The sequence below is a fragment of the Stenella coeruleoalba genome, assembly GCF_951394435.1.
Source record: "Stenella coeruleoalba genome assembly, chromosome: 12".
NCBI classification, from domain to species: Eukaryota; Metazoa; Chordata; class Mammalia; order Artiodactyla; family Delphinidae; genus Stenella; species Stenella coeruleoalba.
The window spans coordinates 61,506,418-61,519,006 of record NC_137158.1 but is presented as its reverse complement, the minus strand read 5'-3'; the positions used below and the strand labels follow the sequence as shown (position 1 = coordinate 61,519,006).

Below are 12,589 nucleotides of genomic sequence, written 5' to 3'. Positions count from 1 at the left end.
GCAGAAATTTCTTCTCTAGGGGGCCGCCTGCGTAGAGTGCTCAGAATTTTGAGTATTTATTGTAAAAACGTGAGTGGGAGCTTGGAAAATTTGCTGAACGTGAAACGCAGACAACTGAATCACGTTGGGACGCATCTCTGACTTGAACTGTGGATCGGTGAGGTGAGGGTAGACGGTCCATCGCTCTGGTAGAAGCGAATTTGGGAAAGGTGGAGGTGGCCAGAGCTTAAAATGCTCTCTTGAGGGTCAAGTCCGGGTAGGGGGTTAAGGGGCTGGGAGGGAAGCCTGACACCCTGAGAGGTCCTCCGACGTGCGAATGGCAGGTACGTGGATGAAGAGTCACCCGCGTTCCCAGCGCTTGGAGAATGGAGATGTGGACTTGGTAACGTGGTAACTGTCTCTGGCAGAGAACATCCCTCCTGGCACAGCGGTTCCCTGGGTCAAGAGCATCGCCGGCTCCTTCCCTGCTGTCCAGGCTGAGGGCTCCACCCTCTAAGCGGCCTTTGGTGTTGGTTGAAGGTAAGTGCAAGAGCGGGGGAGCCCTTACTCAAGGTACCTAACTGAGCCGAGAAAAAGGAAAAAAAAAAAAAAAATCGAAAAGAAAGAGCAAATGAAGCGGAAGTTTCAAGGCCCTCTGCGAGGAATAACAGTATAAATAACCGAAGACGTCTTGTAAACACTGCGGTCATAACCCCGAACATTAAACAGCCCCGGTGGCATCTGGCGCATCGGCCGCCGCTGGCTGCGCTGGGGCAGAGAGGGAAGCCGGTCCCAGGCTCCTCGGACGCGCCTCTCTGTTTATCTCAACTTAATCTTCCCCAACGAGCTGTTCCGTAGCCTGGAAGATGTTTAAATTAAAACCCAATCCACCGGAAGTCGTGGAGAGGAGCTGAACGCGCTGGCTAATGTAACCGAAAGGCAGGCATGCGCGTTGTTATAAGTAATCATCAATTATTAATAAGAAATATAAAATACACGTTGCAGCCCTTTGAAAATCGTAAAACACATTCCAAAGGTATGGCATTTATGTTCTTCATCGCTCCCAGTACTTCTTCACTGTTTTGCAGCTATGGGTTGCTTGGGTTCACGCACGCGCCTGGAAAGTTATAGAATGTGGAGTTTACCTTCCTGCTCGTGTTAGCAATTAAACTGTGGAATAACTGAAAATCAGATTTTTCTTTTCTGGTGCGTTTTTCTCTTGAATCGTGTAACTGTTAATAACTTTAATCCTTCCCTTTCTTTGTTTACAGTTACATTATTTCTAGTTGTCTGAAAAGTAACGTGCAAACTTGAGGGACTAGTTTCTTTTTGAGGTTTCAGTGCAAAATATGATCTGCACCTTCACAGTGGAAATCGTATTTAATCATTGACTATCTCTAGAAGTTTGGATTGAGATTCAAAAGAACCACTTCTATTTTATAGCTCCCCCATAGTTCCCCATCTTTCTATTCCAAATATATATTTTAAAAAATCACACCAAATGTCAGGGCTTTTAGCAATATAAAGAAAGATTTATTTTTGAAAGTAGCAAAACTTGTTTGAAAAAAATATATATCTTTAAGTGAATTACTTTATAAATGTGACTGTCAAAGTCAGCTATTCTATGATCTACATTTTACAACATATTGTACAAAAGATACACATTGATAGGCTCTTATTATCTATTTATATATTTATAATTACATATTGCACTTGGACCAGCAAGGCTCGCAGAGTCATTCACGGTAGAAGTTAATAAAGTTAAATAGATGGGAATCGTTGTAAGTACAATTGATGTCCTCTGGTTTGGAAACGAATCTCCTCGTCGCTGTAAAGTGTTCTCGAGGGGTGGGAAAGGGAGAGGAGAGTTGCAAGGGGGAAGAAGAGACAGAGAGCAGGGAGGGCAAGGGTCGCCTTCCCGGGGCCCGCTCCCCCCCACCCCCCCGCCCCGGGAGCGCGCCTTTCCCAGACTCGCACCTCCAAGGTCAGGACGCCGTGGTTCCACATAAGCGGCTTGCGGTCACCACTTCTTTCAGGTCACTCTCGGGTTTCCCGGCCACCATAAAGGGCCACGTCTGCAGGAGAGAAGAGGGTGGAGGAGGTAAGTGGCCATGGAGGAGGGGTGGGATGAGGCGGGAGCCCGAGACCAAAGGAAAGGGCGCCCAAAGGAAAGGGCGCGGTGGGGGGCAGGCAGTGAGTTGGAGAGGCCCGTTATCTCTGCAGTTTTCCCGGTGACCTAGTGCGCCCTGTGGCTGGGTAAAGCAGAAAGCGGCGTTGGCGCCAAGCCACAGCTCGAGGTGGTAGAGCAAAGAGGGGCTCGCCCTGGGTTTGAAGTGAAACCCAAGAGAGGAGACCCTTGGAAAGCCCAAAGTGGCTCCTGCCCTGCCACAGCCCGGAGGCAGATGCTAGGGTGAACGGAGCAGGGAAGCCGAGAAGGACCTCGCGCCACTGGGCGCCGAGTTCAAGGTGAAGCGCCCTGCTGGCCCTCTTCTGACGTGCTGGTCAGGCTTCCCAGCCCTCTCTTTTCACCCCTATGGATTTCCCTACTTCTATCTTTAGTTTCCTCCATCACAAACGCCGGTTTTAACCACAGTTTCTAAATTAATCGCCAGCTCTTAAAAACAAATAATGTTAATAAAAGAATATAGCCGTGTGTTTTCTCATTGTGTTCCTACTGGGCTGAGCAAGCATAGCTTTCTCTTCCCTTCCCCGTTCTGTGTATAATAAAGCTCCCTTAAGTTTCTTATTCAAAGATGAAGGCAGCAGCAGTTGTAAATGAAGGCACTGCTTTCATTTTCGTTCCAGATTTTAAAAAGCTGTTTCCTCATTCAAAAACCCTGACTTTTAATTAGAAGGAAAAATATTTTTCACAGCAAAATGTGGTTTTGCATCCCCCCCCCCAATTCCTGAAACCAATTCAGAGAGAAGACAATTCAAACCTTCAAACCTCTCTCTCTAGTGCCCACCGATAAGAAGACTTTTAAGAGGAAAACCTCTCCTTCTTATCATATATAAACAGAGGTGGTAGTTAGTTTTTGTTTTTCTTTAGCCCCTGGAAGGTTTAAAATTAAATCAAACGAAAAAGGAATTAAAATATAGTTCTTAAACAGTAAAATGCGGTTGAGAAAAATATTAGACTCAATGAGCATTATTCTTTAAGATAAAAAGTATCATGTTCTTAAACTTGAAGGAGAGTGACCTATTTTAATATTATTTATTACACTAATACTCGTGATAATGTTCTGATTATGCTGGTATTTGCTAGAAATTCTGGGATTCGAGAATGTTAATCCATCTGTAGGAGAAGTGCAGAATATTTAAACAGTTGGGGACTTACGTGACAATTATGGGGGGGCATGATGTGTCCATATGTAAAGGTTCTACATATCCTTGGGAAAGAAACAGAGTTGGCTGTTCTTATTTACAGGAATTAGAGGGGGCGGGGAATCAAGTTCTACTCTTCAGCTGAAAGAATAAAAGTATTACTAAAATGCCGCCTCAGCGCGCAGCATCTTGTCCGTGTTCGCTGTCCCGCACCGGCCCTGAAGGCGCTGGCGCGAGTGCGGCGGGATCCCTCCTCTTTGCCAGCTCGATACGCCTGCAAACTCCTAATTGGGCTGCCACGTCAAATACTCGCATAAATCAACGCATTCCCGCGGCTTGGAAGGCAGAGAGTGAGGGCCGTGTGGGGATCGCCTGCACCGGTTCCCTAGAGACGCTGGCTGGCGGTGACTAAGATGCGCGGCTCCCAGGCTGGCGCGCACCCTCTCACCGGGGACCCAGTGCAGCCGCGCTGGGTCGCCCCCGCCCCCCTCCCCGGGACGCCGCCGCCGCACCGGAGAACTTACCAGGTTGACCGGGTGAATATAACCGTTCTCGTACTTGTCGTTGGCCAGGATCTGCCTCAAGTGGGCGATGTAGCTGGACGCCAGCCTAAGCGTGTCCAGCTTGGAGAGCTTGGTGTCCGGGGGCACCCAGGGCAGCGTGGTCTTGAGCCTGGAGAAGGCCTTGCTCAGCACCCGCATCCGGGCCCGCTCGCGCGCGTTGGCCGCATTGCGCTGGACCTGCTTCCCTTCCTGGCTGACCCCGCTCAAGGGGCTCTTCTTGGTGGGAGCCTTCCTCCTCTTGCCCAGGCCGCCGCGGCCCTTCTGGGGAGAGCCGGTCTCGCAGTTGGAGCTCTCCTCGGTGCTCTCGTTGGAAGTCACAAACTCCTTGTTCGAGTCCATTTTCAGCCCGTCGCAGTCCAGCATCTCCACCTCTTGAAGGTCGTCCACATCGCTGAGGGAGCCGGTGGACATGTTTGGGGGAGAGGATGAGAGAGACAGGGAAGGGAGAGAGGAGAAAGGGAAGAGAGGAGAGAGACCCCGAAACCAATGGACCCCCCGAACGTGGAGTGTGGGGCAGCCACCTCGGCTTGGGAGCCGGGAGTTGCGGGTCTGGTTGGGTCTCACACCCCTTTCCCCTTCGCAGTCTTGAGAAGGAGCCGCGAGGGCTTCTGCGGGCAGGAAGCCGACGCTGTTTCCCCACCCCCGGAGTCGTGGCCGTAGAGGAGTGTGAGAGAGCGCTGAGGAATTTGGTGGACACTAGGAATTTATCTGGGGAATAGAGGCGGATCCTTGCAGCCCAGGGGAGGGGCCTGCGAGGCCCCAGCAACTCTCTTAGACCCCTTTCACAACCGGAGGGAAACTCACGCACAGCCCCTGATTTCCAGCTTGCAATGTGGATAAACTCCATTGCAGGACGCAAATACCAGTCACCTTCTCCCACTCTTGGCCGGTCTGGGGAGGAGCGGGCCCTACTGAAGCTCCTTCTCCGGGGGGGCCCATCTCCTAAGGCCCGCTTTCCTTCTTAACAGGTCATAGCTGCCTGAAACTGAGCACTTTAGGAAAACGACCACATCCTTTTGCTGTTTCTGGGCCTTCCACCCACAAATCTCACTAGCATCCTCTGGCTCCCCGCTTCCCCCCAGAAAACACCAATTAAAATGCAAGCAGGGATCAACCACCTCCTGCCAACACCCTATAAGACTCTGTGGCTTTTCCAAGATATCTTCACACCTTAACTCTGGTGAATTAAGACAATAAGTGCTTTCTAGGATCATTAGGGTGATGACAGAGAAAGTACCAAAAAATCTATCTACACCTGGTCACTTTAAAGATATCAAGGAACTGCCGGTGTGTACATGAACAGACATGACCATTGCACACCCACACACAACCACACACAGTTTAGGGGGAGTGGAGGAAATGAGATAGAGTAATACTGGTGTGTGGAAAACATTTTGTTAGTCGATAATCTTTTCTTAATGAAACTAAAACCTATAACCTTTTCTTAATGAAATTAAAACTTTCCCCTAAATTTCTTTCTAGAAATGCAGTTAATATTGTCTTAAGAATGTTAGTTGCTCTCAGACATCACCTAGTCCAGGACTTCTGGTTTCCTCCCTCCCAGTGCTGCCTGCTGCCTTCGCCTTCTCCTTACATCCTCTTGGCTACCACGGTTCTGCATGTAAAGCTGACATTACAAAACGTTAAGCAAAATGTCCTGTTCAGAAGGTTCTTTTTTCCATCTCTAACTCCAGCCCCGACCATCTTTCCTGGAGAAGAAGAAAATCTGGGGAGTAAGTAGAAAAGCAAAGGGAACCAGAAACCAAGGGATTGAATGACATCGATGAAATGAAATCAGAGAGACAGAATGCATGAATATTTCTTACTAGTTCTCCAGGTTTTATTTCCTTGCAATTAAGCATTGACAATGAGGGGCTAGAGCAAAATGCAAGAGCGGATTCTGAGCTTTTGGCTCGGAATCTGCACCCCTCTCCTACGTTAAGATACCATATCTCTAATCCTGGGCTCAGCTGGGAATTCACTAACCTCTAACATTTTGTTTTGTTAGCAGGGTCTTGTTTGCTTTCCCCCTATGCTGTAAACTAAACAGATTGTCAGCAAATCAGTCTTTATTAATGAATTAGTGAGACCCCTCCCCGCCCCCATAATATCTTTGCCCAGGATCCAAAATTTGTTAATCACCGGTGTAGAGATTTATGGGCTCTCTTATTTTCTGTTGTTTGTGCAGGTGGAGATTTAAATGACCATATCCACTACCAAGATTTATTGCGAGAGTGATTGATGTTATAAACCAGGAAAAGGACTCTTCACACAGCAGGGATGATAGAAATATCAAGTTGAAGTTGCCTTTGTCCTCATGCACAAATGACCCAGCACTACAACACAGAAAGTATAATAATTTAATCTGAGATTCAAGACAGCATTAAGGGAACACCCAACAGTCCTGTTAAATGTTTCCCCTCTGATTCCCAAATTAGTTTTCTTTGATTTTCCCTCCCTTTTCTCAGTCTTGGTAAGACATGAAAGTTTAAGTTATTTTTAGACTAAAAGAGCTATGTGAAAGTGGGCATTGGCCAATACTTTGTGAAACGTGTGTGTGTGTGTGTGTGTGTGTGTGTGTGTGTGTGTGTAGCTACTGAGATATCTGTGGAATAACCACAGGTAATTTATTTATTTGGGCTCTGGAATGGGATGATAATTAAGAATCAGAACTATGGCCTTACCACATGCCAGGCTAGTAAGCTAGGAAGATGTTGCTTAGAGTACTTTTCTTACTGGAGGGAGAAGGTCTGATTTTCTGCTACCCTTCAGTTGGTAAGCTGCTGAGGCTGTTTGGGGGATAGTAACAATCATAGTAATATATACATCCGAATAGATTTCTGCTCTCTGATTTTTCTAAGGTTTGAAACTTAAAAACAGCAATTTCTGGAAAGGAGCAAAACTAGCTTCATGCCACAAGCTGCTTTTTGTGCCTTGCAATGAGTATTATTTTTTAGATAAGTAAGAATTAAGTCCACTTATCCTGCAGTGATACAGTTAGTCTGGGAAGGGCTAGTGGGTTGATAATGAACTTGGGGTATTTGTAAAAACCCTCTAAGCGATAGCTACCTGTTTGGGAGCAAGCTATGAAGAAGGCTGTTATTTAGGTACCTGATGTGCAGTCTTGAAGACAGTAGACTAAGATGAATAATACTTTTTCCTCTTGACATTTTGTGTCTACCCTACTAATAAACACTTAGGGACAGATGGGTGGGGGAAATGACTTATTGTTGGATTCTACTGAGAAAATCAGTTAAGCTGTAACTTAAGCTGTGCCAGATTCTCCCAAAATATAAACTATAATTCTGTGAGAAGAGAAGCATTTTTGAGAAACTGTATTAACTCTTTCAATAACAAGAGAAATCCTTTGAACATTACAGTTTCAAAGAACTAAGTAGAAAACTAGTGGTGTGAGAGCATGAGGTAGTTACTAAAAGTTCTTACCTTACTTTTAAGAGAGAATTTATGCCTCAGCGACATCTGGCCAATTTGTTGCACACTTCCAACAATTTGTTCTGCAAGAAAGGCTATCTTTGAAAGATTTCAATGCTAAGGAAGATTTATCTCCAAAAGTAGTAAAATGAAGATTAGGCATGGAATGTATCCTTGAACGTAAATCCTCGTTTATCAACTGATAAATTTTCAGGAAGTTCAAATTTGATTCAGTTGCACTTGGATGGGATAATTTGCTTCCTTTTTTATGAGAAGAAAAACATCAGGGCTTCTTTTGAACTGACTTCATCTACCATCATCACATTCTCTTTCCGGGGGGCAGGGAAGTATGTCTTTAAACTCGAATTTTAGTCCTTTTCTCATACTCCCTACTAGTTGGCCAGGAGGCACACAGGCTGGCAAATTGGCAAAACTGCCAATTCTATCTTTCTTTCTTCACTTTTAATTAACACCTCCAAATGTGTTATTCTCTTTGTTTGATGGTAACCAACACCACTTCAACAATATGCTGACCTTCTATGCAAATTGACACCTCTTTCTCCATTGGACATAATTGCCACTGTATCCTTTGCTGCTAATTGATTATTTTCCATCTTCAGCTTATAAGACTATTGAAATTTGACTGTATTTTGTTAAATTTTAACTTATTTTGTCAGGTGAGCATTATCTCCCCTTACTGATTTCAAATTATAATAATGCTGGCCTGTTATATTTTGGCAGTCAAAGTGAGTACAGCACCAGTGAGTGAGACTGGTGGCTATGTAAGGACATCAGTGATGGTGATGCTATTATCTTTACCTGGCACCGTTTTTAAAAATTTATTTTATTGACATATAGTTGATTTATAATGTTGTGTTAATTTCTGCTGTTAAGCAAAGTGATTCGATTATACATATACCGTATATACATTCTTTTTCATATTCTTTTCCTACGGGGCACCATTTATGATCAGTATTCAGAAGTCCTCTTGGTGTTCACCTTACTGTCCCCCTCCTTTTCATTTAATTCAATGAATTGTAGATCCAGTGCTACAGCACTAAAATTTAAAGCTGGCAGACAGCAACAATAAAGTCCAAAGAAAGACTCATGGTTTTCAGATCCAAGAGTTACCCTTGCATCCCACATGCTCCAAAATGTAACTCTGAAAGCAACAAGGCCTGTGCACGTGAAAGACAGAGTTTACCTTAAGGGGCAAGTGAGCTGAAAGAAACTCAGGCAGATAGTGAGAAGTGAAATTTTTACAAATCGAGTTTGATGTCATCCTAAGTCTTCTAACACTAGCATATTTTATTAGACCTGCTCAATATTAGGAGAGGAGAGAGAAGAAACTGAACAACTCTCCTGTCAGGTGCCATGTGAGGTTCTGTGCCTCCGTTCTCCCATTTTATGTAGAATCTCTCTTTTCTGTTGTCACCACTAAAGAAAGAGCTGCTATATGAAATAGAAATCTTTTTTTTTAAAGTTATATTTGCAATTTTTTGTTGAAGTATAGTTGATTAACAATGTTTCAGGTGTACAGCAAGTATATATCTCTTTTCCAGATTATTTTCCATTACAGGTTATATAAGGTTATTATAGGGCATTACAAGATATTAAATATAGTTCCCGGTGCTATACAGCAGGTCCTTGTTGCTCATTTATTTTATATATAGTAGTGTGTATCTGTTAATTCCAAATTCCCAATTTATCCCTCCCCACCCTTTCCCCTTTGGTAACCATAAGTTTGATTTCTATGTCTGTGAGTCTATGAAATGGAAATCCTAGTAGAAATGTGTGCCAGAGGCTTTCCACCCATAACAATGAAGTTTTAGAAAAACTTGCTTGAGTGATGACTTTTCTGTGTCTTAGTGTAAAGCCTGAGCAAAACCTCCCAAGTTTTCCTAAAAATAATAAATTTTATGGATTATTTGAAAGATGCCTATAAAGCATTTTATGTTAAATATGGCCCATTGATGGCAATAAAACAAAGAGGCCAACTTACTGTCGGGCCCCTTCCTATCAGGTTAGGATAAGGTGGGCAAAAAATAAAATCACAGCTTCTTTCTGGTGATGATCTGCTTGTAATTACGTCCTTGTGGCAGGTGCTTTTAGCCTCAAGGAGCCAAAAATCATGAGTCATAGAGTTTAGATCCTGGGACCATCAAGAAAGTACTTAGAATGTGACTCCTGACCTCATGAGCATAAAATACGTCCAGGTAATGTAGTATTTTAAAATAGAGCTCCAAAGTGATAGACTCTCAGAATTGGAAGGGGCTGAGAATCAAGAAGGCCCCTAAGTGGTCAAGAATTCTGTGCAGGCTCACATAAGTGGTCAGCTACAGCATTGCCACTTGAACCTGTGTCCTGATTTGCCTTGTAATGCTCCTTCCACTAAGCTAGATTGCTTTGAATTGCTTTTCCTGTTTGAATAATAATAAGAAATGGGTGAGAAAACTTATATTCGATCATCCCCTATTTAGTAACAAGAATCTGTAGCAACTGAACCCTGAACTATCCAAAATGAGACAAACTCGAGCCGTCCTGGGGTATAATGCTTTGAACTCTGTCTAAGGGGTTAAAGTAATGTAAGTTCCAAAGTGGCCTTGTTAAAATAAATCTCATTTCTACCATGGGGACCTGATGGGCAGCCCAAGGGCCACTCATTCAATGAACACATCCTCAAATCTGCCCTCTTCTCTCCATCTCCCCTGCTAAACACTGGTTCAAGTCACCAAAGTCTTTTGCTAAGATGACTACAAAAGTCTTCTAAATGCTCTTTCTGCTTCCATTCTTGCCTTTCTAAAACCGTCTTCCAACAGAATGATCCAAGACATTCCCCTTCTTAAAATCCCTCAAAGCTTTCTATTGTGTTTAATACAAAATCCAAATTCCTTATCATGGCTTACATGATTCTGTTTGGCTCACCACCCTCCAATCACACTGGCCATGTCTGTATCTCTCAAAAACACTGTATCATTGCCACCCCAGGATCTTTGTCCTCACTCTTCTCTCTGTTTGGAGGCTCCTCTCCGGCTCTCTGCGTGGTGGAGTCCTTATTTTTCAGGTCTAAGTTCAAGGGTCATCTTCTAGGTAAGAACTTCCTGAGCATCCACTATGAATATTTCTGTCCCATCATCCTATTTTATTTATTGATCATAAATAATAATAGCCAACATTTACTAAATGTTTACCACAAACCAGGCACTGTTGTAAGCACTTTCCAGATTAACTCACTTAGTTCTAGTAGCAACCTTATGAGATAGGAACCTTGGAGGTGATAAAGTGGAGGCACAGAGAGAGTAAGAAATGTGCTTAATTCATGAAGCTGGTGATCCAGCTGGCTCCTGCTGTGTTATAACCCAAATTGGTGGCTTAAGTTAGTGTCATTTCTCTTGGTTCTGTGGTTGCTTGGGCTCAGCTGGCTGGTTCTCACTTGGGGTCTCTCATGCTGTTGCAGTCAGAAGGCAGCTGAGTCAGCTGAAGGCTTGATTAGGCTGAACATCAAAGATGACTTCTTCATTCACACACTGGCATGGGCAGAACAGCTAGGGTTGGTCGGGCCGGGCATCTCTCTCTGTACAGCCTCTCCACATGGCTTCCTCAGCCTGGCAGTCTCAGGCAGTTGATCTTGTTACATGACAGCTGACCCCTTTCTGGGTGAGCATTCCATAAGATCCAGGTGGAAGCTGAAAGTCTTCTATGACCTAACCTTGGAAGACACACAGCATCACTTTGGCCTCATTCTATTGGTCAAAAGTGAGTCATGGAACCTGCTCAGATTCAAGGGGAGGGGTCTATAAAAGAGGAGGTGTGGTTCAGTGTGCATATTTCTGTTTGGGGGGGGGTCATTCTTGGAGGCTGGCCACTACAGGGGATAAATGGCAAAATCTGGGTTTAAACATGGGCCAATCTGAGTGTAGAGCCTTCACTTTAAACAACTGTTACTGTTTTGAAATTATTGTGTTTATTTGTATTTACTTTGTTCCCCCATCACTGTAATGAAAGTTTTCCTGAGTTCAGGGACTTTATGTGCTTTGCTTAGTTGTGTGCTTAGAGCCTAGAGTAGAGCTAACACATAAGATGTACTTAAAAAGTAGTTGTTGAATGAATGGATGGATGTTCTAGAACATAGCATATGGAAGGCACACTGTAAACTGTAAGATATGCACATTATTTAGAGGACTAAACACAACTCCAACGTACAGTGGCTCAGACAAGTCACAGATTTACTTCTCTCTTCCTTATAGTGTAGACCTTGGCAGGTGGTCCAGGATGGGTGACTCTACTTCACAAAGATACCCAGGCACCCAGGTTCCTTCTGTCTTGTTACTCTGTAATCCTTTGGGAGCTGGATGACTTCATATACATAGGTAAAGTCAGTTTACCCTCACCAGCCCTCAGGAGGGAGGAAAAAGAGGGTAGAGGGCGAGCAGGTTCTTTATAATAATGGGATCTAGAAGTTATACATATCACTTCTGCTTCCATTCTATTAGCCTCTTTAGTACAAGGAAATTTTGGAAATATAGTCTCTGAATATAAGGGGAATCCATTAGTAGAAACAAGGGGAGCCAATTTATTTTCTGCCAGTGTATTTGTAGCATAAAGGATCAAGTTAACCACAGCTAGAGTAGAATATTTTGTTTGATTCTGATAGAAAAGGCAGATCACAAGTTCTCTATGAAGTTTATAATTTGTTCAAAGTACCAGTGGGCTTCACTTCTTATTTGGAGCTCAGAATTAGTTGAAAAATATTTAACAATCTACCTCTGACTACTCATCTGAGAAAACTCATCAATATGAGCCGTTCCAGCAAATGTTGTCGTTAACTTACTCTCAGTAAAATAACTTTTTAAAGTTACTGCTTTTGAGAAATGGCCAGAAAAAATGTGCAGGTTGTTAAGGCTGTTTACTACCTACTATTGGCCCTAACTGAAACTCTGTAAATTGCTTGTTTAATTTCTATCAATCTGATCACGCAGCAGGTAAACTTATAAGGGGTTAGAGCAAGTGGAAAGCTTCTTAAATTTTTTTTACTTTTCTGACATATTTTTAAGGTTTGCTAATAGTTTATCATCTTAGTCAGCAAAATACCATAGACTGGGTGGCTTAAACAACAAACATTTATTTTCTCACTGTTCTGGACGCTGGAAGTCAGCGATCCTGGTACCAGCCTGGTTGGTTTCTGGCGAGAACTCTCTTCCTGGCTTGCAAGTGGCCACCTTCTTGCCGTGTCCTCACATGGTTTTCCTTCTGAGTACTTTTGAGGAGGGAGAGAAAGAGAGTGGTCTCTC

At 43.8% G+C, this 12,589-nt stretch overlaps 1 protein-coding gene across 2 annotated transcripts; it reads right to left on the bottom strand.

Moving 5' to 3' along the window:
• Nucleotides 1-901: 901 nt before the first annotated feature.
• Nucleotides 902-4,911, bottom strand: TCF21 (transcription factor 21). 2 transcript variants are annotated; one of them, XM_079939595.1, is made up of 3 exons: nt 3,828-4,911; nt 1,957-2,054; nt 902-1,096 (listed from the first exon to the last, which is right to left on the bottom strand). In XM_079939595.1, the coding sequence occupies exons 1-2, from the start codon at nt 4,275-4,277 to the stop codon at nt 1,965-1,967; spliced, it is 540 nt and encodes a 179-aa protein (XP_079795721.1). In that variant the 5' UTR covers nt 4,278-4,911; the 3' UTR covers nt 902-1,096; nt 1,957-1,964. The 2 variants fall into 2 exon arrangements, with proteins under 2 accessions (XP_079795721.1, XP_079795722.1); XM_079939596.1 differs by lacking the exon at nt 902-1,096 and adding an exon at nt 1,491-1,819.
• Between the last annotated feature and the right edge of the window lie 7,678 nt (nt 4,912-12,589).

Excerpts from the sequence above, each read along its gene's own strand:
- TCF21 (XM_079939595.1), bottom strand. The coding sequence starts at position 4,277 with ATGTCCACCGGCTCCCTCAGCGATGTGGACGACCTTCAAGAGGTGGAG. Across the intron at positions 2,055-3,827 it reads ATATTCACCCGGTCAACCTG|ACGTGGCCCTTTATGGTGGC; the intron begins GTAAGTTCTCCG and ends TCTCTCCTGCAG.